Source organism: Rhincodon typus, chromosome 12, assembly GCF_021869965.1.
Source record: "Rhincodon typus isolate 14 chromosome 12, sRhiTyp1.1, whole genome shotgun sequence".
In the NCBI taxonomy this organism is placed as follows: domain Eukaryota; kingdom Metazoa; phylum Chordata; class Chondrichthyes; order Orectolobiformes; family Rhincodontidae; genus Rhincodon; species Rhincodon typus.
Genome location: NC_063343.1, coordinates 68,100,544 through 68,124,826, shown reverse-complemented (window position 1 = coordinate 68,124,826; position 24,283 = coordinate 68,100,544). Strand labels below are relative to the sequence as shown.

Genomic DNA, 24,283 nt, shown 5'->3' with positions numbered 1-24,283 from the left:
TTTATACTAGGCATGTGAACATGTGATCAAGAAATATAAACTGAACATATTAGAAATCAGGTCAGGCAGCATGTGTGGAGTGGGGAAAAACAGACATTTCTACCAAAGAGAAATCAGAGCTAGGGACCATACACAAAAGGTAATAAATTCAGTAGACAACTCCAGAGAAGCTTTTACTTTTAGTCTTTCACGGGATGTGACCTTCACTGGCAGGGCGTAGATTCATTGTTCTTCCCTTGTTACTTGTGAGCTGCCACCTTGAAATACTGGAAAAAGAGGAGTTCTAGGATTTTGGCCCACCAACAGAGAAGGACCATCAACATAGTTTCACATCATGGAGTTGTGAGATTTGGAGGGCGACTTGCAGGTGGTGATGTTCCCATGTATCTGCTCCCTTTGTCCTACTAGTTAGTAGAGTTCATTGACCTGGAAGGTGCAATCGAAGGAGCCTTGGTGAATTATTGCTTTTGTTAACTAGAGAATAATTAGAATGTGGAACTTGCCACCACCAGCTGAAATGAATAGCTTAGATATGTTTCAGGAGAAACTGCTACATGAGGTGGAAGGAAATTAAGGATTTGTTAGGTTAGCTGAAGAATATCAGCTTGACCAAGTGGTCTGTTTTTGTGCTGTAAGTTGATGGAATGCTTTAGATTGCTCTTGCCTGTAGTGGAAATACTGGCTTTTCTTCAGAGCCAGATCCTGTTAGAGTTGTATTGAAGTTTGCCATGCAAGATGTTAGCCTATCAGATTCAGGTTATGCATTTCTTAAATGCCTTGTTCTTGTTCCCTATCTATTTGGTAATCTTCTAGTTTTTTTAATGCTATAGGAGAGATGTTGTTAAACTTGAAGGGGCTCAGAAAAGATTTGCAAAGTTATTGCTGGGTTTGGAGCATTTCACCTACAGAGGGAGGCTGAATAGGCTGGGGCCATATCACCTGGAACATCAGAAGCTGAGGGGTGACCTTTATAGAGGTATATAAAATCGTGAGGGGCATGGATAGGGTGAATAGCCAAGGTCTTTTCCCCAGGGTAGGGGAGTCCAAAACTAGAGGGCATAGGTTTAAGGTGAGAGGGGTAAGATTTAAAAGGGACCTAAGGGGCAACCTTTTCACCCAGAGGGCGGTGTGTGAATGGAATGGGCTGCCAGAGGAAGTGGTGGAGGTGGGTACAATTACAACATGTAAAAGACATCGAGATGAGTACATGAATAGGAAGGGTGGGCCAAATGCTGGCAAATGGGACTAGATTGTTTTAGAATATCTGGTCAACATGGACGAGTTGGACTGAATGGTCTGTTTCCATGCTGTACAACTCTATGACAATGAGTAATTTATTTTCAGTAGTACAAAGAGAAACTTCTATATGGTAAAATCTGAAAACCAAGACAAAATATCAACAGTTACAAAGGAAGATAATCTAGAAAATGGTTATATAGGCAAATAGCATTGTCAAAATAACCTGTTGTGAGGAGCTTCCTAAGCAGCACGTTGAACAGCATCTTCCCTAGACATGGGCCATTGCAAATCTGCATCTGAAAACATTTTGATTACTGTGCTAAAGACTCATCCAACTCATTAGAAGCAATCAGGCAACTGCCAGAAGTATTGGAATTGGGTTTGTGCTCATTCTAAAGGACCAATTCAGAATTCACACAGGGGGCAGTGATTTAAGGTCTACTTTGTTAATCCTTCATTCCATCATCCTTCTTTTTGTACTGATACATTATTTTCTGCTTTCCCTATTTGACTTTCTTAATGGTTTTGCACATAGATTGCAAAGATGTTGTGCAGCCTTAAAAGCACAGATGTGAGCAGACATAAGTAAAACTGATCCTAACAGAAAATTGGTTTACAGATTAAGTTGCCTGCATTCGTGTTTTCATTATTGGTTGACTTTAGCATGATTGTTTTAACTCATGCAATTCATTGGCATATGCAGGAGGATGGAGAGACAATCTCTGTATTCCTTTTGTCCATGTGAATCATATATTATAAAGCAATATTGCAAACTGAATTGTGGTTAAAATTCGCATTACCGGTTCTATGATAGTCAAAACTTTGATGCTTTGTTAAATCTCATATTTGTTGCAAAATGTACTTTGAAATTACGATATTTGAGGCCAACCTTTGTATGAAATTGTACTTGCATTCATGCTGAGACACACCAGCTGTTTCTTGTCATCAATGTAACACTTGGTAAGCAATACATTTCTCTTTCTCTGGCTTTAATTACAAAGGATTTTAAACTTACTGATCCATTAGTTTAGTTATTAAAGATTTAGTGAGAGAAAATAATAAAATGAGGAAGAGGATCCAAGTTAAACCTGAGACAGTACTAGTAACAACCTTGTGGGTTGTATATTATTTTCAGTTCCACGCTGAAGAACGTTGTTTAGAATTAATTGAGGTCACAACATTAAAATTGCCAGAAGGGTAAAGTCTAACATTCAAAATGATGCAAATTTTAGACCAAAGCACTCTGAAATCCTTTATCTATGGTTGAAATGATGCTGTGGAATTTTTCAAAGATCAGTTAAATTGAGTATTTTTAAGAAGATTTCTTTCAGTTTTTTAAAAAAATGATTTGATGATGAAGTAATTTGATGTTAAACTGATCATTGGTTTATAAAAGGCTTAGAGCAGAATAAGTAGTGATGAGGCAGTTTGAACAAAAGCTCATTTACTCTTGGGTTTTGGTTGATTCACTTGAATTATCAGATAATTGCAGTAGTGTTTCAAAACAATCAAAATGAAATAGCAACTAAATCATTAAGAGATAGTAGGAACTGCCGATGCTGGAGAATCTGAGATAACAAGGGGTCAAGCTGAAGAAGGGCCCAGACCCGAAACATCAGCTTTCCTGCTCCTCTGATGCTGCTTGGCCTGCTGTGTTCATCCAGCTCTACACCTTGTTAACTAAATCATTAAGTTTTGCCAATGTCTTTTTCTCAGTCTTGTCTCCATCAGTTCCTGTGAAAGAGAAAGGTAGCTTTAATGTTTCAAAGATTGATCACTTGGCAATTCTAAAGAAGGATCCTTGCCAGCTGTGATCTAGTTGAAGAATTTATATTTTAGTGAAAGCTTTTAAAAGTGAAGGAAGATCAGGAAAGACAGAGGTCAAGGATATTATTGCAGAATTCCAGGCAATAGTGACTGAGCAGGCCAATGTTGTATTGAAGTGACAGTAAGTGTTCTGCCACTCTACACCAGATCTTGGCCTAAATATCGCCAAATGAGCTGAATTCCAGAGGGCAAGTAAAAATGATGACCTTTGACATCAAGACAATATTTGACTGATAGTTGCATCAAGGCATCTTAACAAAATTAGAGTTGATGGAATCAGGGAAAATGCTCCACTGGTTTGGATAATGGTTGTTGCTGAGGAAGATGACTGTGGTTATTGAGGGCCAATCGTTTTCCCCCTAGGACATTGCTGCAGAATACTCAGCAAAGACCATTGCTCCATCATTCTCAGCTGCTGCATCCAAGACCTTCAATCTAACATAAGTTTGTAAGTGGATAGGGTCTCTGATGATTGAAATATTCTCGGATCCTTTCACCCACCTCTAATATCCCCTCCACTTGGACCCACTCTCCGATCTCTTAGCCACAATTGTTCACTTCATTGGGAATTGAGTTCCGAAGAAGAGTCATTGGATTTAAGTGTTAACACTGTTTCTCTCTCCACAGATGCTGTGAGACCTGCTGAGTTTCTACAGCATGTTTTGTTTTTATTTAATTAATGGCTTACTCAGACACTAGTAATTGTGACATTTGTAAGATTGGGGCTCATTTGAAGAGATAAAATTGTGTGTTACTATATGTGTAGAAACTGACTGCTTGCTCATACCTTACATTTTTGCTGTACATGAGACTTTAAACACAAATAGAATTCTGTGCACCTGCAAAGGCCCACGCATATTTGAATCTAAAGGTGCATATATTATGCTCCTTAATATGCTTGAAATAATATGTGAAAAATGTCACTTCACATATTACATAGAAATAGCAAGAGAAAAATGAGACTTTTTTCCAACCATTACTAATCATGGATGTGAACAGAAGCAGTCCCAGAACAGAGCCCTGTGGGATAGAACTACCCATTAGCAATCACTGAGCAATTGCTCTTAACACATGTACTCTGTTTCTTTTCTTCTAATTAGTTTTAACCAAACTTAGCTCCCTTTCATGTATTACCATGCTTATTAGTTTTTTTCTTTCCCAGTGGTCTCCTGTGTGTTAGACTGATGAAGGCTTTCTGGAAGTTCATGCACTCCACACCATCTTTGTTTCCTGAGTTTTCTATATCTTGTATCCTCAAAGTATTCACTAGTTTGTTAGGACTATCATCCCTGAGATCTGTCATGGCTGCTTCTACTAAATTTCTGTTTTTTTAAGATGCTGTACTGGCTCAAAAATGGAGAGTGGTGCATTGAATATGGATTTTTTTTAATATGCTAGCTCTTTCAATGAGTTATGCACTTATCATAGATAAACTTCAAAATCTGTTCAAGATGCTGAATTACATGTATTGTAGTTGTAGTGATAATTACTATATCAAACTTGCAGATTTATTTTCTTTATGTAATATGACTATTTTATCAGAGATAACTAATGGTTTTAATTTCCTCAATTAGAGTATAAATTTTTTGAAATGTAACCATAAGTACGATTTAAGATGTCCTTCAGAGTTAGATGCCTGGGCAAGCATGCAAGTCTAATGCTGCAGTAGAGTCTAGCAGAAAATTACAAAATAATTGTTGAAGTTGGTCAAGGCTTGTTCATTTTTTGATGTAATTTTTTTGAGATTAGCATGCTTGCTGCAGCAAAAGCAAAATATTGCTGATGCTAGAAATCTGCAATAAAAACAAAAAAAAATTCACCAGTACTTAAAAAGAAAATGAAATGTTATCTATCTGAAAAGTAAATCCTGTTTTCATCAGAAACACTGCAGAAGATTTACAGTACTTCTTTTAAACTACTTTGCTTAACATATGTGTCAGTTTTAGATCACAATCATTAGTGCTAATTGAATAAAAGAACTTCAGTTATAGTTGCTGCATCAGTGAAAACAAAAGTGCTAATCTGTGCTATTGAAAAGTTATGATATTGTGAGTCATATATGTACCATGTTTAAGTATCAACATAGCGTTTCCTTAATTAAAGCTTTGACACAGTTTTGTACAGGTTGCAAGGGAGCAGTTTGAAAAACTATCAGAAATGCATAAAACCATGGAGGAGGATTTTGCAGACCTTGGACAATACTTTGTCTTTGACACCAAAAAAACATCTGTTGAGGAGATTTTTGGTGATCTTAGTAACTTCAAGACTATGTTTTTGGTAAGTGCTTAATTAATTATATATGAAGCAATGTAATAGTGATGTGGGCACTTATGAGATTTGGTGTCATTTTTACAATCTGCTCCCTAGCTGCTGATTGTCATCTTTAACCTGGGCACTTTCCATCAGGAGAGTTCTGCATAGAGGCAACAGACACTTCATCTTACCCATCTTAGCACCAAATAACCAATTTAAGTTAACATTAAATGATCTGAACTCACATGTAGACTTGACCAGGGAATGATAGCAAATTCCCTTCCCTATTTTTGAACCACATGGGTCTCTGATGGTTTTGTGGTCACCATTACTAATCATCTTCAACTTAATTAAATTCCAGAATAGTTAATTGAATTAGAATTCTGTCTCCTGCCTTGGTAGGATTTGAAATTGTCTCCCCCAAGCATTAGCTTGGACTTTCATTTTACTCATTCACCTTCTTCCCCTTTCTTGGTGCAGTGTTATACGTGATAGACTAGATAGTCCCTTGCCTAGTTAGTTTTTTCTTATCATTAGGTCTATTGAAATGCAGAGATCTTTCAGGGTGGTGCTTCAGATACTCTTTCAGTACTACGTAGTACTGGATCGTGATGTGGAATGGGACCTCTAATTTCCTCAGAAGGACTGAAACATGCCAGCTGTCACCTGGCTGAGATCAGCTAATTTACTACAAACGAAGAATAAAACTGAGGATCCTCTGCTGCGTGGCATGCAATATGTTTGTGCACTTATTCATTCAGGGGTGCACTTAAGATTTTAAATCTATAAAATATAAAGTGCAGTAAACCCTGAAGCTGTAATACACTATTGAGTCCTTGACCTCTCAAAAGTTTTAATAATAATAATCTTATATTTACTGAAATTTCAACATAGTTTATGAGCTCCATTTGACGTGGTCACAGTGTTAGCTCTGCTGTCTTTGAATTAGGATGTTGTAAGTTCAAGTACCACTCAGATTTGAGCACATCTAGCTGTCACTAAAGCGCCATACTGAAGGTGTGCTGTACTGCCGGAGGTGCAGTCTTTCAATCATCTCAGGCTATATCTACCTTCTTGGGTGGATGCAACAGATTTTGTGGCCCTATACAATATTTTTCCACCTGACTTATATTACTAAAACTGTTTATCTGGTCATTCATATTACTATTTACAAGACCTTGCTTTATACAAGGTGTCTGCAGCACTTCCTATATTACAATGCTGAAGTGAAGTGATTTGAAGGTTGCCATAGTCCCAGCAGACCATAGGTTGTTCTGTCATTAGAGAGCGATGACTGGCAATAAGTTTAACCTTCACGCCTCATATGCAGGACAGGGCCTTCATGGGGACCTCAGCCATTACAGGAATTAAACCATGCGTTTGGTATCCTTCTGCATTGCAAACAAGCCATCCAGCCAACTGTGCTGATCCCCATTACAATGTGACTGCATCTTGAAAGTATTTAATTTGTTATAAAGCGTTGTGAAATGCCCTGAGACCGAGAAAGGTATGATAAGATGCAATTCCTTCTTTCCTTAAGTAATCTTTTATCTCCCTCAGCAATCGGTAATGGAGAACAAGAAACGGAAAGAAGCTGAAGAGAAAATCAAAAGAGCCAAACTAGCCAAAGAGAAGGCAGAAAAGGAGCGACTAGAAAAACAAAAGAAGAATGCAGCATTTGACATGAATGCGGGTAAGAAATTTTGCATGTTTTTCCTTCCTTCTAGATTTTTGTTACAATCAAATTTTACTTCTATACAGTTTGTTGCCATGAAATTGACGTTACAAAGGCTTCCACTTGTATAGCACTTTTTAATGTGTAAAATGTTCAGGGTATTATCAAACAGCATGTCACATGAGATATTAGAGAGAATTGTTAAGCAGCATCGTAAAGAAGAGAAAGAAACGGAAAGATTTATGGAAAGACTTCCAGTGCTAAGGCCCGGGCAAGTGAAGGTATCATCAATGGTAGAGCAATTAAAACTAGGGATTCATGACACCAGAATTGGAGCAACATGGTGATCTGAAGGGTGTAGGACTGAAGGAAATTGGAGATGGGAAAAATTAGACCACAGAGAGATTTGAAGAAAGAGTGTGAGAATATTAAAATATAAGGATTTTCAGATTCAACAGTATATGGGTCAGTGAGCAAGTATAATTGGTGTATGGGATTTCTTACACATTAGACAAAGGCAGCAAAATTTTGGATCAGTTGAAGTTTATAGAATATAGAATGAGGAGGGCTGTTAAGAGCGTGTGCAACTAGCCCAGCCTATTATTATCAAGTAGAGTCTGGTAGGGATGCCTGAGGCCAAATGGAACAAGGGAACAGCTGAAGGTTATATGTTAGTTGAGCATAATTGGATGAGAAATTGACTGGGGAACAACATGTGACACATCTGTGGAGCAGGTGGGACTTGAACCTAGGTCATCTACCTGAAGTAAGAACACTACCAATGTACCACACGAGCTCTAACTGGGGTTTTGTTCTCTATATACCCAGTAAAATTCTTACTCAATTATTTCATATATTCAAATTTGACTGGGTATATGGACGGCAAGGCCACATTTAAGGCTCTTGTGGCACAAAGGTAGTGTCCCTACCTCAGGTCCGAAGACCTAGATAGCATGTACTCCAAAGATGTGTCATACCATTTCTGGACATGTTAATTAATTAAAAACATGGAGAATAAGTCATCAGAATTGGAGTTTTGGGATATGCAAATAAAACCGATGAGAAAAGTATATATGGATTATATCTAACCAACATTTACTTCCTAGTTTTTGACAAAATCTAGAAGCAGCACAGGTATGAGTGAGTGTTTTAGCAATTGAGCTGAGGCAGAGGTGGATAATTAATGTGACACTGATGGAAGTAGGGTGGCTTGTGTTTGGCAGGTTACTCATACCAGCATTTTATTTCAACAATTTGTTTTGGCTGAATTCAAGTTCTTAAATTATCTTTGTTGAAATTAAACAAATTCAATAGCTTATTAGGTCAGTAATGTGATCACTGCATTTCTGTTCCCATCCCTCCACAGTGCCTGTCCAGACCTTCCTCCTTAGGTATCTTGTAGACTAAGGGCTATTCAGAAATGTGAAATCTACTTAACTGTAGGGTTAGATTTGGAAAACCAGTAATGTACTTTCAACTTTTATTGCAAATCTTTATGCACAAGGTATTGTTTTCTTCATTCTATTATTTGACAGTTATTAAGGATTACACACCAGTGAGGAAAGTAATGAAAGGAGGTGTGAAGAGAAGATTGAGGTCTGAGAAGGGAAAAAAAATGAGAAGTGGGTAATAGAAATGACAGATTTGGGTCCAAAAATGAAAACCAAACGCAGGTGTGCAAATGAACATGGAAACTCAAGTAACATGGACTTGTGTGGTCTTGATGTCAGTACCTAGAGGAATAAGGCTGTAATGCTATTGAAAGTCGTTATCATAGATGTTGTTTCAGTATCAATAAACAGGTGTGTTTAGAAAGAAATTATTTTGGATCAATTTGCTACTTGAATTAATAAAGATTGTTGTCTGTAGGAAATGGAAGTGATGATTTGTAACACCAGGTGGCGCTGTGTTTACAGTGTGTTTTTAAAAAAGGAGGGCTGCTGTACAATACTGATTAACATCCTCCTTGAGCTGGGAGTGTTCATTGGTACCAGCTGCAGATCAAAGCAGAAATAAAATTCTCATTCCCCCTGCCCTTCCCCAGCTCGACAGAACAAATTCCTTAATCTGCATGTGTGGAGAACCAATGCAAGAGGCATCCTAACAAAAATTATCCTGTCAAGGACATTGCCTTTAGCCGTATTCCTTTGTCCATTTGCTGCATTTAGCACGTTCTGTTTGGGATGCAGATTTAAAGCAGAGGGAGGATGGGTGCACTTGGTGTCTCACACTGTGTTTAATTTGGCAGTTTCTTTTTCATTCGACTGTGAAGCTGACACAGGAAAGCAGTGAGATTAAGCATGCTGTGATTATCACCATTGCACAGATTGTGCTGCTGAGTGCTAAATATCTGACGCAGGTTGCAGTTAAAGCTGTCGAGGAAGTGTAAATCCAGCCCATGTCAGCAAAAAAAAAGCCTCGGCAGAGAGGGTGGAGTAAGAGCTGAGGTCAGGGAAAGACAAAGAGACTGCGGCAGTTTCTTATTGCTGACAAGGCTGCACAGATCATTCCTCCAAAATTAAATAAATAGGTGCAGTGAAAAACCTTTTTCTCTCAAAAAAAGATGTTTTGCTTCTGAAAAAAAAAGCTACATTCCCAAAACAGTTACTTAGAAATAAAGAATATCGTGTTTGCTAGATTTTTGATTATCTGGACTGATGTAAAACCACAACCTTTTTTAAATAATTTTATAAAGCTGGGCTCTAAAGGCGCAAAACAGCGAATCCAGCAATTTTCTAAAATCATCTTTAGCTTTATTTTGGGAATATAATTTAGCAATCCAAAGTAATGCTTCTTATACTTGTCAAATAAATACTTTGTAGTTTATCAGTTTGTTCCTCAGGGTGGCAGCACCAGTGTGTACAATTGAACCCTGGTAATGCTGAGGGAGATTTTCTTTAACTCAATGCAGCAGCGGGAGAGGTGATCCTCGGAGTAAGATAATAGCAAACAAATTCTCTGCGGAACATGGTTTAGATTTGTAGATCAACAGATTTATCTTTTTGGCTCCCGGTCTGCGAAATGTGTGGTTATCTGTCCTTTTCTTAATTCTGTTGTTTCCTATCACACACCGTAAGCTTTTCATAGATGAAGTAGGTGTTCCTTGGTCTTCAATATTTCCTACGCCAGTTTTTTTTCACCAGAAGATGGCCTGCTTCTATTAACAAACTTCTCTTCCCACCCTTAATACTCCCTCCGACCCCTGCAAACATGGCTTTTAATCCATCCTCCTGCCACTCCCGTCTAAGATATTTCATTGTGTTATAACATGCTGTTGCATTATGTTATTCAGATGTGATTTTTGTTAAACTGCACACGACACAACAAGTTTTAACATTGCAGATGCGGGTTTGGTGCATTACGCCCAACCCTAGTAAGTCGTACATATTGACAATTGAAATAGATTTTTAACATGCAGTACTGCCACTCAGTAATGATGAACCTGGAGAAAACCGTTTTCTCACTGAAATGATTTCATGCAGGTAAAACAGTATAAGTCAGGAATATTTAAAACGGAATCTAATGCAGGGTTTGAAATGCATCCTGGACGTGCAACTGTGTAAGAATATTGAGGTTAGCATTTTACAAAGGTGCAAAAAATGTCCCCCAGCCCCCATCTCCCTTCCCAAGCGGCTCCATGGACTCTGCCATGGTTTTCAGAGGGATACAACAGTGAAAAGATAATGGGAGGAGGGAGGAGAGGAGTGGTTTATATGTTACTGAATAGCTGTTGCAAGTAAAATAGGAGCAAATTGTTTTTTTTTAATCATTACTTCTGAATAACAGAATTAATGCTTAGATTTTTTTGAAATTCCTGTGCAGTTTAAAATGTCCCTATACTATTCATTTTGGAATATTCTGCGAGGCTTGTATTTGACTCCTTAAGGACAATATTCCAATTACAGTTCACTCAGTGAGAACAGCCACATCCTTTGTTTTCTTTTTGTCCATTACTTTTAAATTTGAATGAGCTGAGGATTTTTAATAAATGTATAACAGAAACAGCCTTTCTCATGTTGACTGATCTACCTGGTCCATGGGATGTTTTATCTCATAATTCATATAAATTGTTCCATGAGATGTAATGTAAATGTACAGACAGTTTCAGCTGTGAAATTGTTTCACAGCTCAGGATTTTAGTCAATAAATGGACAGCTTGTTGCTGCTCAAAAAACTTAAACTCTATCGCAGGTAACATCAGCAAGAAATTTAACTTTTCACCTCCCAAATACTGTTTCCCAGTTTTTAAGAAATTAAATGGTTTTTTTTTACTGCACAGACACAGGCGATTCAGTCCATAAGGTCCATTCTAGGGGTAGTGCCCCATGCACTCCCCTTTGTAGCTCTATCAAGATATCCTTCAAATCCTTTTCTGTGTGTTTTATCCTACTCCTTCATTGGATGAGAGTGTCTTTGGCAATGTCAGTACTTGTTGCCTTACCCATTACACTACCCCATTTCCCCACTGTCATTGCAAATAATTGACAATAGGTTCAAACTCCAACTATATCTATGATCCCATCTCCTTAACGTAGTAAAATGTTTCTGTTCATCTGTTCATACCAGAACCAATTGTTCCCTTGGTTGCAATCAATTGACCAAAAATGAGCTCAAACTAGTTCTACTTCAAAGCTAACAGGAACTTATTACTCATTCATTGGTGCTCTGAGAAGGTGGTAGTGGTCCTTTGCCTTGAGCCATTTGATAATTGGATATTGCCATGATCTGACAAGTATTTCCTGAAACATAGCAGTTACAAACTTAGCAATGAATAGTATACCTACGGCATCTGACCAGTTTCACTTCACAGATTTCCTCTGGCTGGAACCATTTAAAAAAGACCCCGTGGGACAGCAGTCACATACATTCCAAATCCAGTACCATCCTCCTCTGTGTGATTCAGTGTTGAAAAGCAATGCAAAATTTACTTGAAAGCAGAATACAACTTTTCAAACTTTCAATATATGCAATGTAATTCAAGAATTCTCAAAATTAACATGTTCTAACTAATAAAAGATTTTAACATGTAAAGATAATTCCACATCAGTAGAACTTAATGTTGCTCTTTGGCCCAAGGTACAGATATTATTGAAAGATGATCTACCATCTGGAGCCAACAGGTCTTTATGTCCAAAGGCTATCCATTTTGTTTAAGAAAATAACTTTTGTACAATGCGGAAGATGACCAAGTACTTCTCTACCTAACTGTGCCAGTATTTTCTCATACAAAAAGTGGTTTTATCCTTTTAATGTGTAAGGAGTTTTTCCCAAATTTTCTTTCTGTATTATTTTGCAATAATGAGTTTTTTCTTAGTTTTGTAAATCAGTTGCAAGACTCATTTTCTTCTGCAGAGAAATAATTTCAATTGCACAGCTGTCACGCCGAATGACAGCCAAAGCCATAGGCTTTCTGGGAAGCAGCATCTGTACAGTCTGCACATTCAGAGCGCTAATTATCCCTGCAGGCATTCTAAGACTTCAGTCTTAGCAAGCAATGCTCTATTTTAATTCTCCATAAAGTAGAAGGATAACAATTTTTTCTGTTCCACAAAAATATTAACCCCTTAAGGATCTCAGAATTGGTACAGTGCAGAAGGGCAGGCCATTCAACCCATTGAGTCTGTACTAACTCTTTGAATGAACATTTTGATTTAATGCTGTTTCCCTGCCTTTTCTGTAAAGCCCCACATGTTTCTATTAAAATTATCATCTAATCCCCTTTTAATTGCCCCCGGGTAACTCCTTGTGGGAAAACAAAACAAACTCTAAATCTACACATTGATGCCTTATTAGATAAAATTAAGTTCTGTTCAAGGTTGATTGTTGAGCTGAGGTGGATATATTGTGTGATGCATTGGAGGCTACGCTCACTCATTTTTAAAAAAGGCTAAATACAGTAAAATGGAAGTTTAAAAATCCATGACTGAAAGACAGTGATTTTGGTTGCAAACAGATAGAACCTTTCCCATCGAACACCACCAAGGTGTAATGAGCTAGACAGCTATTGTTGCTTTTGCAAAGGCTGCCCATCATCTACAAGGCATCACTCCGGAGTACAGTGGAATACTCTCCACTTGCCTGAATGAGTTTAGCTCCAACAATACTTGAGAAGCTTGACAGCATCCAGAACTGCTTGATTGGTACTACATTCAGAAACGTTCACTTCTTCCATTGATACTGAGTAGCAGCAATGTGTACCATCTGCAAGATTCACTGCAGAAAGTCACCACGGCCTCTTAGACAATGTCTTACAAACCTATTACATCAGCCATCTAGAAGGACAAGGGCAGCAGATACATGAGAAAGCCACCAGCTGCAAATTCCCCTCCAAAACGCCCACCATTCTCAGTTTGAAATATATCACCATTCCTTCAGTGTCACTGTGCCAAAATTCTGCAACTCCATCCCGAATGACATTGTGGGTCTACCTACACCAAATGGATTGCAGCGCTTCAAGATGGCAGCTCAACACCTCGACCTCATGGGCAACTAGGGATGGGCAATAAATGCTGGCTGAGCCAGGGACACCCACATCCAACGAATTCTTTTTTTAATAAAAGTATTTTTAAATGGCATAAAAAAACCAGGAGAAGTGCAGATCCAAAGAGATTTAATGCTCAAGATGCAAAGAAAAACTGTAGTAGTCAGATACAAAAAGCAAATCAGGTCTAATGGAATATCAGTTTTTAGAACGAGAACAAAACCAGAATGGGAAGGAAGTTATGCTACATTTATACAAAGCCCCTGGTAAAGCAGATCTAACAAACGGTATAAGGTTCTGAGCACAGAAAGCAGTTGATAGTTGCTCAATTAATTACAAATCTGGCATTTTTGTGAACCAAGTTCGTGAAAAGATATGGGACAGAATTTCACAGAACATTAAATGTCTGCAGGACTGCAGTGATTGGAGAGATGTATTCCCCATGGTTTGAGTGCAAATTCTTCATTGAATTGTTTGTAAAATGGCTGTTCACCTGAGTGATGTTCTTTCATCAGCAAGTGTCAGTTCACTTGTCACTTTATTGCCATGATATTGTTGTTAGCCCATTTCCATTGTTCGGTTCATATAGACTTCTGCATGTGATAGTTTATGTATAGACCGAATTCTTATCTTCCTGATCATCTGCCTGCAGTTGAGGAGCAGCCTCTCCAGTTGTGCATATATGCCAACAACTGTATATCTGGTCATTCTAAATTCTTCAGACTTGAATGGAACATCTTTATTACAGGAAACCTCTCTATTCATAAAATACCATCCACAGACCCACAGTGGGTGGATGGAGTTAGAATACTGTCATCAGCTATGATCCCAAAGACCTGTAAAATATGCTTGAGGGGCGGAAAGGCCTCTTCCATTCCTATGAGATACAAGAAATTCCATTAAACACCAACCAAAGCTTATATGAGATTTGTCTGCCTTAAGTTATTGATTCATTTTTTGGCAGACTTCTTTTTTGTCAGATTTGAATTCTATTATGGATATAAATGGATTACTGAAGCAGGTATTGATTCATCTTGACCCCCTCTGCTTCAGTCTTGGGTAATGAAAGGAACAGAACCTTAATCTCCTGTCTTTTTGTTTAATGTTTTCACCCAGTTTAAGAGTCTGCACAGATTCCTGTTTGAACAAAGTAAAGAAACATGCTTTCTACTAATGAATCAACTTTTTGGCATTACACTTGGAATTCTTTTCATAATATTTTCCATTGATCGTAATCTACCTAAATGAGGCAAAACATGAAATTAACACTATCATCCCACCCTATACTTTTATACTTATATCAAATGTTTTGATGTATTGAGAAGAGTTTAGGTCAATTGATGTCCAAGTGTGGAATGACAATATCAAATGCTCCTTTTACTTGTGAACATTCTTAATAAAATATCCCAATATGCTTCACAGGAGTGTTCTTAAACATTTGATGCCGAGCCATATAAGGCAATATGAGGGCAGATATCCAAAGGCTTAGTCAAAGAAGTAAGTTTTAAGGACTGGCCTAAAGGATGGAAGAGAGTTAGCAATTTAGGATTGGACGCTCAATGTAGGGCCTAGGCAGCTGATGGTAGAATGATTGAAACTGGGGACGCTGAGGAGTGCAGAATTGTTGGAGAGTAGAGATCTTGAATGCTATGGCTTAGATGTGACAAACACTAAAATGTTCCAAAGGTAGATTGCTGTTTTGCGCTAAATTTGATGTTCGCTGGGAAGGGGAGTTGCTGGTAAAGGAAGTCATTTGGATGATTGTAAGCATCCTTGGGCTGGGGAATAGAGAATCTAACCATATCTCATGCTGAAAGTTATCAAAAAGTATTGTTGGAATTCTAGAACCATTTCATTTTTTGACCTCCCAAAGTCCCGCTCCAGCAGTCACTCGCTAATTTCTGATTTTGCACTGGGCTTAGTTGTCACAACAACAAAACAGAATTAAAAAAATGATAATTAAGAAAAGAAATACAGATGTGCTGAGAAAGCATTTGAAAGGGAAGGATAGATTCCCTAAAAGTATCTTGTTTCAAGAATAGAAGAAAGACCCTGTGTTAAATGAAATCTGTAAATATTCAGATAATTAAATGTCTACTATAATTGATGATTGAGTATAGTACCATTTTCTTCATATTGTATAATGTGCTATATATCATGGATGTTGGCCATATATCCTTTGAATGCAGTGTCCAAAATTCCATTAGTATGGGATTAATGTGCAGGACATGACCACAATTTAACATTAACCGTAACTTACTATCACTTTGTTTTCATCAAGATCATTTAAAGTACCTTCCTTATGAAAGTGTTGTCCCTAAGCAGCCTTCTATAACAGTATTCTCTGATCAAGTAAAATTAGTCCAGTTGGCATTTAGGAAAGCAAATGCAATGTTAGTATTCGTTTCAAAAAGGCTAGACTATAAGAGCAGATATATACTGCTGAGGCTGTATAAGGCTCTGGTCAGGCTGTACTTGGAATATTGTGAGCAGTTTTTGGCCCCGTGTCTAAGGAAAGATGTGCTGGCCTTGGCGGCAGTCCAAAGAAGGATAATCCTATGAATAAAGGGTTTGTTATATGAGGAGCAATTGAGAACTCTGAGTCAGTACTCACTGGAATTCATAAGGATAAGAGGGGTATCAGATTGAAACTTACAGAAAACTTAAAGGCCTAGATAGATTGGATATGGAAACGATATTTCCAGGAGAGACCAGTGTGTGAAGGCATGACCCTTTAGAATTGAGATGAGGAGGAATTTCTTCAGCCAGAGGGGAATGAATCTGTGGGATTCATTGCTGTACAAGGTGTAGAAGCAAAGTCACTGAGTGTATTTAAGACAGCGATAGATAGGTTCTTGATAAATAGGGGGATCAAAGTTTGTGGGAGAAGGCAAGAGAATGGGGTTGAACCATGATCAAACGGTGGATCAGACTTGCTGAGCCAAATAGCCTAATTCTGCACACATATCTTATGGTCTTTCTGTCTCTGTTTACTAATTAATTTTCTATTTTCTTCTACACTGGAGCAATGTCTCCATTGAATAAACATTACAAGCAGCAAAATTGGTTGTAGTTCCAATTCAATTGAGTAAATCTGCAGAGCCATACGATGCTTCTTGCTTTCTATTTGCCCCAACAAAAGGAATCACTGATTCAAAGAACAAAGAAAATTACGCACAGGAACAGGTCCTTCGGCCCTCCAAGCCTGCGCCGATCCAGATCCTCTATCTAAACCTGTCACCTATTTCCCAAGGATCTGTATCCCTCTGCTCCCTGCCTATTCATGTATCTGTCTAGATACATCTTAAGTGATGCTATCGTGCCCGCCTCTATCACCTCCGCTGGCAACGCGTTCCAGGCACCCACCACCCTCCGCGTAAAGAACTTTCCACGCATATCTCCCTTAAACTTTTCCCCTCTCATCTTGAAATCGTGACTCCTAGTAATTGAGTCCCCCAGTCTGGGAAAAAGCTTCTTGCTATCCACCCTGTCTATGCCTCTTATGATTTTGTAGACCTCAGTGCATCACCTCGCATTTGCCTGGATTGAACTCCATCTGCCATTTCTCTGCCCAACTCTCCAATCTATCTATATTCTGCATTCTCTGACAGTCCCCTTCACTATCTGCTACTCCACCAATCTTAGTGTCATCTGCAAACTTGCTAATCAGACCATCTATACCTTCCTCCAGATCATTTATGTATACCACAAACAACAGTGGTCCCAACACAGATCCCTGTGGAACACCACTGGTCACAGTTCTCCATTTTGAGAAACTCCCTTCCACTACAACTCTCTGTCTCCTGTTGCCCAGCCAGGAGGGGATTAGCTTTGCATTACTGCATCCCAGTTAGCTTTGCATTATTGCTTTCTCCTTCATTTGGGAAGACAAGGTTGTCTGACCATGACCTGTTTCGACTGTTGTCATCAGTACTGCAGACTCGGTTTTTTATTCTGCCTCCTGTAATGTGTGCCACCTTAAGTCCTAGTGAGAAGGCTATGTATACCACAACTTGGTAAACATGAGAGTTTGAGTGCCCTTACTGATATTGGCAGTGGACAGCATAATCAATTTCTGGAGGCAGCTGGATATTATATGAAAGAAGAGATGGTGGAAGAATGAGAGTTCTGAATTGGCAGATGGACTGGAATATATTTTGCTGATGCTTTTTATTCCTCTGTACCAAGTGGATGCAAAGCTTTACATTTCATTTCAGAAGTAAAAATGCATTACAAAGAATTTACAGCACAGAAACTAGTCATTTGGCCTAACTGGCCTGTTGTGTATTGTTTATGCTGCACTTGAGCCTCCATTTACCTATCTTCATAGAGTTATAGAGGTGCACAGAATGGAAACAGAGCATTCAGTCCAACTTGTCCATGCTGACCAGATACGCTAAATTAATCTAGTCCCATTTGCCAGCATTTGGCCCATTACCCTGTAAACCCTCCCTATTTGTGTACCCATCCAGATGCCTTTTAAATAGTGTAATTTTACCAGCCACCACCACTTCCTCTGGCTGCTCATTCCAAACATGCACCACCATCTGTGTGGAAGAAGTTGTCCCTTATGTCCCTTTTAAAACTTTCCCCTCTCACCTGTGTCCTCCAGCTTTGGACTCCCCTACCCTGGGAGAAAGACCTTGGCTAGTCACATTATCCATGCCCTTCATGATTTTATAAACCTCTATAAGGTCACCCCTCAGCCTCCAGCACTCCAGGAAAAATATCCCCAGCCTATTTAGCCTCTCCCTATAATTCAAACCCTCTAACCCCGGCAACATGCTTGTAAATCTTTTCTGTATCATTTCAAGTTTTCTGAGTGTATTTTTAAGTTTTCTGTTAACGTTTTCTCATCAGAAATGACCTAGATTAGAAATGTGCTCTGTCAGGACTCCGAAGGCCTTCTGCCATGCTGCTCTTATTGCAGCCTGTCTTAATACTAAACTCTTCTAATGAGACATTAAACTGAAACACTAACATATTCTTCCTTTCCTAATGTTCAGGCCAGTAACAGTGGTCTTGAATCATTCTTTGAAGAGAACAGAGAGTTGGATCCTTATCTTGAGACATATTGTTCCTTCAACCATGAGACATTATTGGAGTATTTGTCCAATTGTAGTTTGTAGAATCCTGCAACATACAACATGACATAGATCCCTGCTCTTTAAATAGTTAATTACTTGAGATGTCTTAGCCTATTCTGACAAGTGTGACCAGGCACAATGCGAATGTAGATTTTATTTTTCCATTACAGAATAGGACTCCTTTTTAACCCTATTATTCAATTATGCTTTCCATCTCTTGATTTCATAACTGAAAGGAGATACCTATTGAATAGTACATAACTCTTGTATTTACCAATCTTATATTCGTATCCATGTCCCCCTTATAGCTTTGGAAGCATCAAAGACTTGTGTGGTTTGTCTTTCAATCACTGAGGTGATTTATCACTGTCCCACAATGCAGCACATCCATTGTTTGACCAGTGCTGGGGTATTATTGCCTCACAGTGTATCTGTAAAGGTGTTGATGTGATATCGATTAATGAAATACTAAATGATCACAAGGAAGGGAGAATGACAGTGAAAATGTTTTTTACAAACACAATGATTTATCATCACAACTAGTAGTTTTTGTCAAGTACTGAAAAAATAAGTAGATCAAACATTTTGCAACAAACCAATGGTCCAAGATGGTGGCAGCGTAAGACACTCTGGCCGTAGCTCCTCCGCTCTGCCCATTCTTTTTCTTTTTCTTTTTCTTCTTTTTTTTTCATGCTTTTAACTTAAACTTACCCAGAGGTGAATGGAGAACAAAGGTTGTCACTAGCAAGTCCCGGAGCGGAGGTGAGGCCCTTGGGGACTGGGAGCGAGGCCTCGAGGTTTGAAGCCCAGTGTCGTCTAGAGACTTGGCCAAGGCAGTCCAAAGGCTCGGTGCTGGCATGGACTTGGTGACAAGATTAAAATTCGAGTACTTTTTGAAAAGAAGACATTTTTATTCTTATGCTGAACTTTTACTTATGATTCTTTCAAGTCTGTAACACATACTTAAGTATTCTGTACCTAAGTTGGTGCCAAAGTGGCGACATTACGTATTATTCAAGTGCACGTGACAATGAAGACTAATTCAATTTCAATTCAAGCTTGCATCTCTTAGAAGACTTGCAGAATCCAAGCACTCGGAATGTGAGCTGTTCTTTATGGCTGTCAACTTAAGAGCCACAAGACCATTCTTAAAACAGCACCTGTGTCTATTTTCTCAGACACACAGAAGGTCATTTATTTTTACGTATTTACAGTTTTACGTATAGTCTGAAATTCACCCTGTAGGAGTTATCATGAGTGTTATTTTGAGCAAATCTATAATGGTTATGAATTTCTTAATCTCAAATGAATATTGTGGCATTTGTAGATACCAGTTGCAAAAATGTATGTTATACATTAGGATACTGTTTAAAAAATTAGCAATCATACCTAATGGTTTCACTGGATTTTGAGGTTAAAAAGAAATAGCAAAAGTATTGACTATAATTTTTACAAAGTTCCACAGAAGGATGAATAATGCCAGAGACTGAAAAAAAAGCAAATGCAACATCCCGCTAGGAAAAAGGGAGGTAGAGAAAACAGAGGCCAGAAAGCAATTGAAAGACTGGTAAATGACTCATCATCTGTAACCTAGGAAAAATTTACCAAACCCTTGGGTAACCAACCAAAATACACTTCCAATAGGAAAAAATAAAAACAGAAAATGTTAATAATACTCAGTAGGTCTGGTATTATCTACAGGGAAAGAAGCCGAGTTAATCTAGTTAGAGCTCTGACAGAAGATCACTGACCTCAAATGTTAAGTCTGTTTTCTTCACAAATGCCAGAACTGCTAAGTGTTGCTAGCTTTTTTTGAAGTTATTTCAGATTTTCAGCATCCACAGTGTTTTCTTTTCTAAATGGCAAATAGCCTTGATTAAATATCTAATGTTCTTTGAATATATAATAGAGAATAGAGGAAGAAAGATGAGGTGAAAGTGTCTGCCCTTGACACCAAGGCTGCATTTGACTGAGTGTAACATAAAGAAATCCTGGTAAAACTATAGTCAGTGGGAATCGGGGGAGAACTCCCTGCTGGTTGGAGTCTTACCTGCCATAAAGGAAGATGTTTGTGATTGTTGGAGGTCAGTCATATCAGCTGCAAGGTCATTTCTGCAAAGCTGTTTCAGCTAAATGTCTTAGGCCTTTCTATCTTCAACTGTTTCACCAATTACCTTCTTCCATCGTAAAGTCAGAAATTGGGATGTTACAATGTTCAGCACCATTTGTGAATCCTAAGAGACTTGATTAGTCCATGTCCAAATGTAAGAAGACCCAGGTGTGTCTGACAAATAACAAGTAACATGAGTGCCATGCTCATGCCAGGCAATGACCATCTCTACAAGAGAGAATCTAATCATCCCCTCTTAACAATCAATGATATTACCATCATTGAATCCCTCATATCAACATCCTGGGAGTTACCTTTGACAGAAACTAAACTGAACTGGACTAGCCATAGAGCTAAAGATAAAGTTGCCATCAGCCCAGGGGACCATAGGACTGTTCTCTCGATAGAGGGAGATGACTGGTGGTGATTTTAACTTGAGGGTCACCATGACTCAGGTGAAGGGTGATATTGAAAAGGTGGGACCTTTATGGTAACCTCAGCTGGTGTGGGAATTCAACCACACTGTTGGTGTCACTTTGCATCACATACTAGGCATTCAGCTAACTGACCCCCACTTCCCATATAAACACTAGCTACGAGAGCAGGTCAGTTACTGCAGCGACTAACTCACCTCACAACTTCACCCAAGCCAGTTCACCATCAATAGTGCACAAGTTAGGAGTGTGATGGAATACTTTCCACTTGCCTGGATGAATGCAGTTCCAACAACAGAAGGTTAACACCGTCTGGTACAAAGGAGCCCACTTGATTGGAACTATATTTACAAACATTCACTTCCTTGACGCACATGATGTACCATCTTCAAAATGCACTGGAGAAATTCACCAAAACTCCTTTGACAGCAACTTCCAAACCCACAACCACTATCATCTGGAAGGACAAAGGCAACAGATGAATGGGAACACTACCACCTGCACATTCCTCTCCAACCACTCACCATCCTGACTTGGTGATGATTTGTTGAAAAAATCCAAAGCCATTTTGAATAGCTTAAGAATAAAAGGATATAGCTGAAAGAGAGTCCATCTCTATTCTGCCGACTCCACAATGAGTCCTGAGCTGGCTCACCGACAACATCTGCTCCGTGGCCGCCCCTCCATCACCTCACTGCTGCCTGCACCAGACCCATTAATGTTGGAGTCACCACTCTTCAGGCATCATCTCTTCGTTGCTGGCTCACCTCACCAAAAGGCTACTGATGCTGTGTCCTATGCTGGACCCACACTCGCCCTGTAACCAGGAGCCCCCTGCTCTGCTGCCTCATCGTCGATAACCAGGAGTCCCTGGTTCTAATGCAGCCAACGCCTGGAGTCCCACTGTGGGCCTAACACAACCAGGACTCCCTGGCTCCCCTGCCAGGCTAGGCTGCCACTGCCTCCCCAAGAGTCCCACTCAATCCACTCTCCTGTGCGATGTCAACTTTGCTGCAGCCACCGACAGGAAGAAGATGGAGAAAAAAATGGAAGACAAAAAGGATAAGGCTGGTAGGGAGCAGACGGGCCCAGGAGCCTGTACACTGCCTATTTTGCCGGTGGCACTGACTTGAAGTTTTATTGGCATTCTTTCAGTATCATTGTCAAAATCCTGGAATTTATTCCCTAAAAGCTTTGGGGAAGGCACCTTCAGCTAAATTCCTGCAGCAGTTCAAGGAAGCAGCTTACCACTACTTTATCAAGGGCACCAAGGGATGGGCAATAAATGCTGGAGTACCTGGTGACTCCCGTATCTCATGAACAAAGTCAAAATAAATACAATGCATGCATCTTTTCTTTTTGTTTCTACAAGTTTAGATAAGTTGCTACCAAAGAGGTGAAGAAGTAACATAGAGATTGAGTGCATTGGGAGTAAAAAGAAGGAACCTCAAGCGTGATAGTGAAAGAAAGTTCTTCAGCTGGAAACGTGTGAATAATTTTCACAGGGCTCATATTGAGCCTTTCTATTTGTTTTGAACACACAAAATGGCAACTAAGGAATGGACTGATCAGTATTTACATTTCCTGGTGACTTTGAAATATATGTCATGGCAAGTCGTGGCTAAGACTATGCAAGAGGTCATAAATAGGCTATCAATAGAAAATGATTCAGTTCAACTTAGAAATGTTTGAAAACATACATTTTGACAGTAGGAACAAGGAAGGCAAATACACCTTATACCAAACACAAGGTAGAGAAAAATTTATGGCCCTCACAAAGCATGATAAATCCTCTGTTCTGTACACAAAGGTTGAATGCAAAACCAAGAAGGTAATATTGAATTTATAAAAGACCTTATTTGGGCCAGAGCTGGGATCTCGTGCACAGGCCATTGCAGAAAAGATATACAAAGAATGGCAAACTTGCCGTGTAGATTATTGGATTGTTACCACTAGTTTGGAGTTACAGTTGTAGAAAGAGTCTTGAGAAGTGGAATTTTTATATTTGGGTTGAAAAGGGATAAGACCTGATGGATGTCTGCAAGATCGTGAAATACCATGTCAAGATAAACAATGAGAGGTAACTTCCATTTGTCAGTAAGATCATAGCAGGGGGCCATCTATATAAGACCATCACAAAATTGAGGTCATTCAGAAAAGTTTCACAAAAATGATCCCAGTTTGGAGGGATTGTCTTATGTGCAATGATTAAACCATTTGGGACTCTACTCATTGGAATTTAGAAGAATGAGAGGTGATTGATATCATTGAAACATGTAGGTTCTTTATGGGCTTGACAGGACAAATATTGAGAGGATATTTTCCCTCATGGAAGCACCTAGGATCAGAAGGCATAGCCTCAGAATAAAGGGGTGCCAATTTAAGACTCAGATGAGGAATTTTGTCTCTCAGAGAGTTGTGAGGGTCTCTTTACTACAGAGAGCTGTGGGGACAGAGTCCTTGTGTATATTAAAGGCTGAGATAAATAGTCCTTGATCATTAGAGAAATTGAGGGTTATGGGGAGAAAGTGGGAAAGTGGACATGAGGAATATCAGATCAGCCATGATCCTGTTGAATGATGGAGCAGGGTGAAGGGGCTGAATGGCCTATTTCTGTTCCTTTGTTTTATGTTCTTATGGCCTTCCAACTGGAGGACAGATTTTAAAAAAAACCTTGATGGAAATTGGGCAAGCATTAGAATTTTGTGCCACAAGCAGTTGGTGAAGCAGAGTGAACACAGCAGGCTAAACAGCATCAGAGGAGCAGGAAAGCTGACGTTTCAGGTCTGGACCCTTCTTCAGAAAAGTTCTATTTGTCCAAGAGGATAACAACTGAAAATTCGCACAAAAGTCTTATAACATAAAGGGGTAGTGAATGGAGGAATGCCACAATTATAGGGAAAGCCATGGTCAAATACAAACATTATTTAGCTGGGCAAAACGTCAAGGCAGATAAGTCCCCCAGTTCCGATAGCTTGCATCCAACAATCCTAAAAGAAACAGCTACAGAGATATTGTTTGCACTAATTGTAATTTTTCAAAAATATTTGGCGGGTGTTAGCCGCCTGGAGACCAGGGTTCAAATCCCCACTGGGGAGGCTCTTGCTGTTTTAGGGACGGCTCAGTGGTCAGCACTGCTGCCTCACAGTGCCGGGGACCCGGGTTCAATTCCACCCT

The 24,283-nt window shown here is 39.1% G+C and overlaps 1 protein-coding gene across 1 annotated transcript in view; it reads left to right on the top strand.

The window, feature by feature from the left end:
- LOC109912529 (protein diaphanous homolog 1) overlaps positions 1-24,283 on the top strand; it is a 323,327-nt gene that overhangs the window by 253,687 nt on the left and 45,357 nt on the right. The window contains exons 23-24 of the mRNA XM_048603507.1: positions 5,179-5,343; positions 6,880-7,012. Of these exons, the coding sequence (XP_048459464.1) occupies positions 5,179-5,343; positions 6,880-7,012 (298 nt within the window). The remainder of the gene's footprint in view (positions 1-5,178; positions 5,344-6,879; positions 7,013-24,283) is intronic.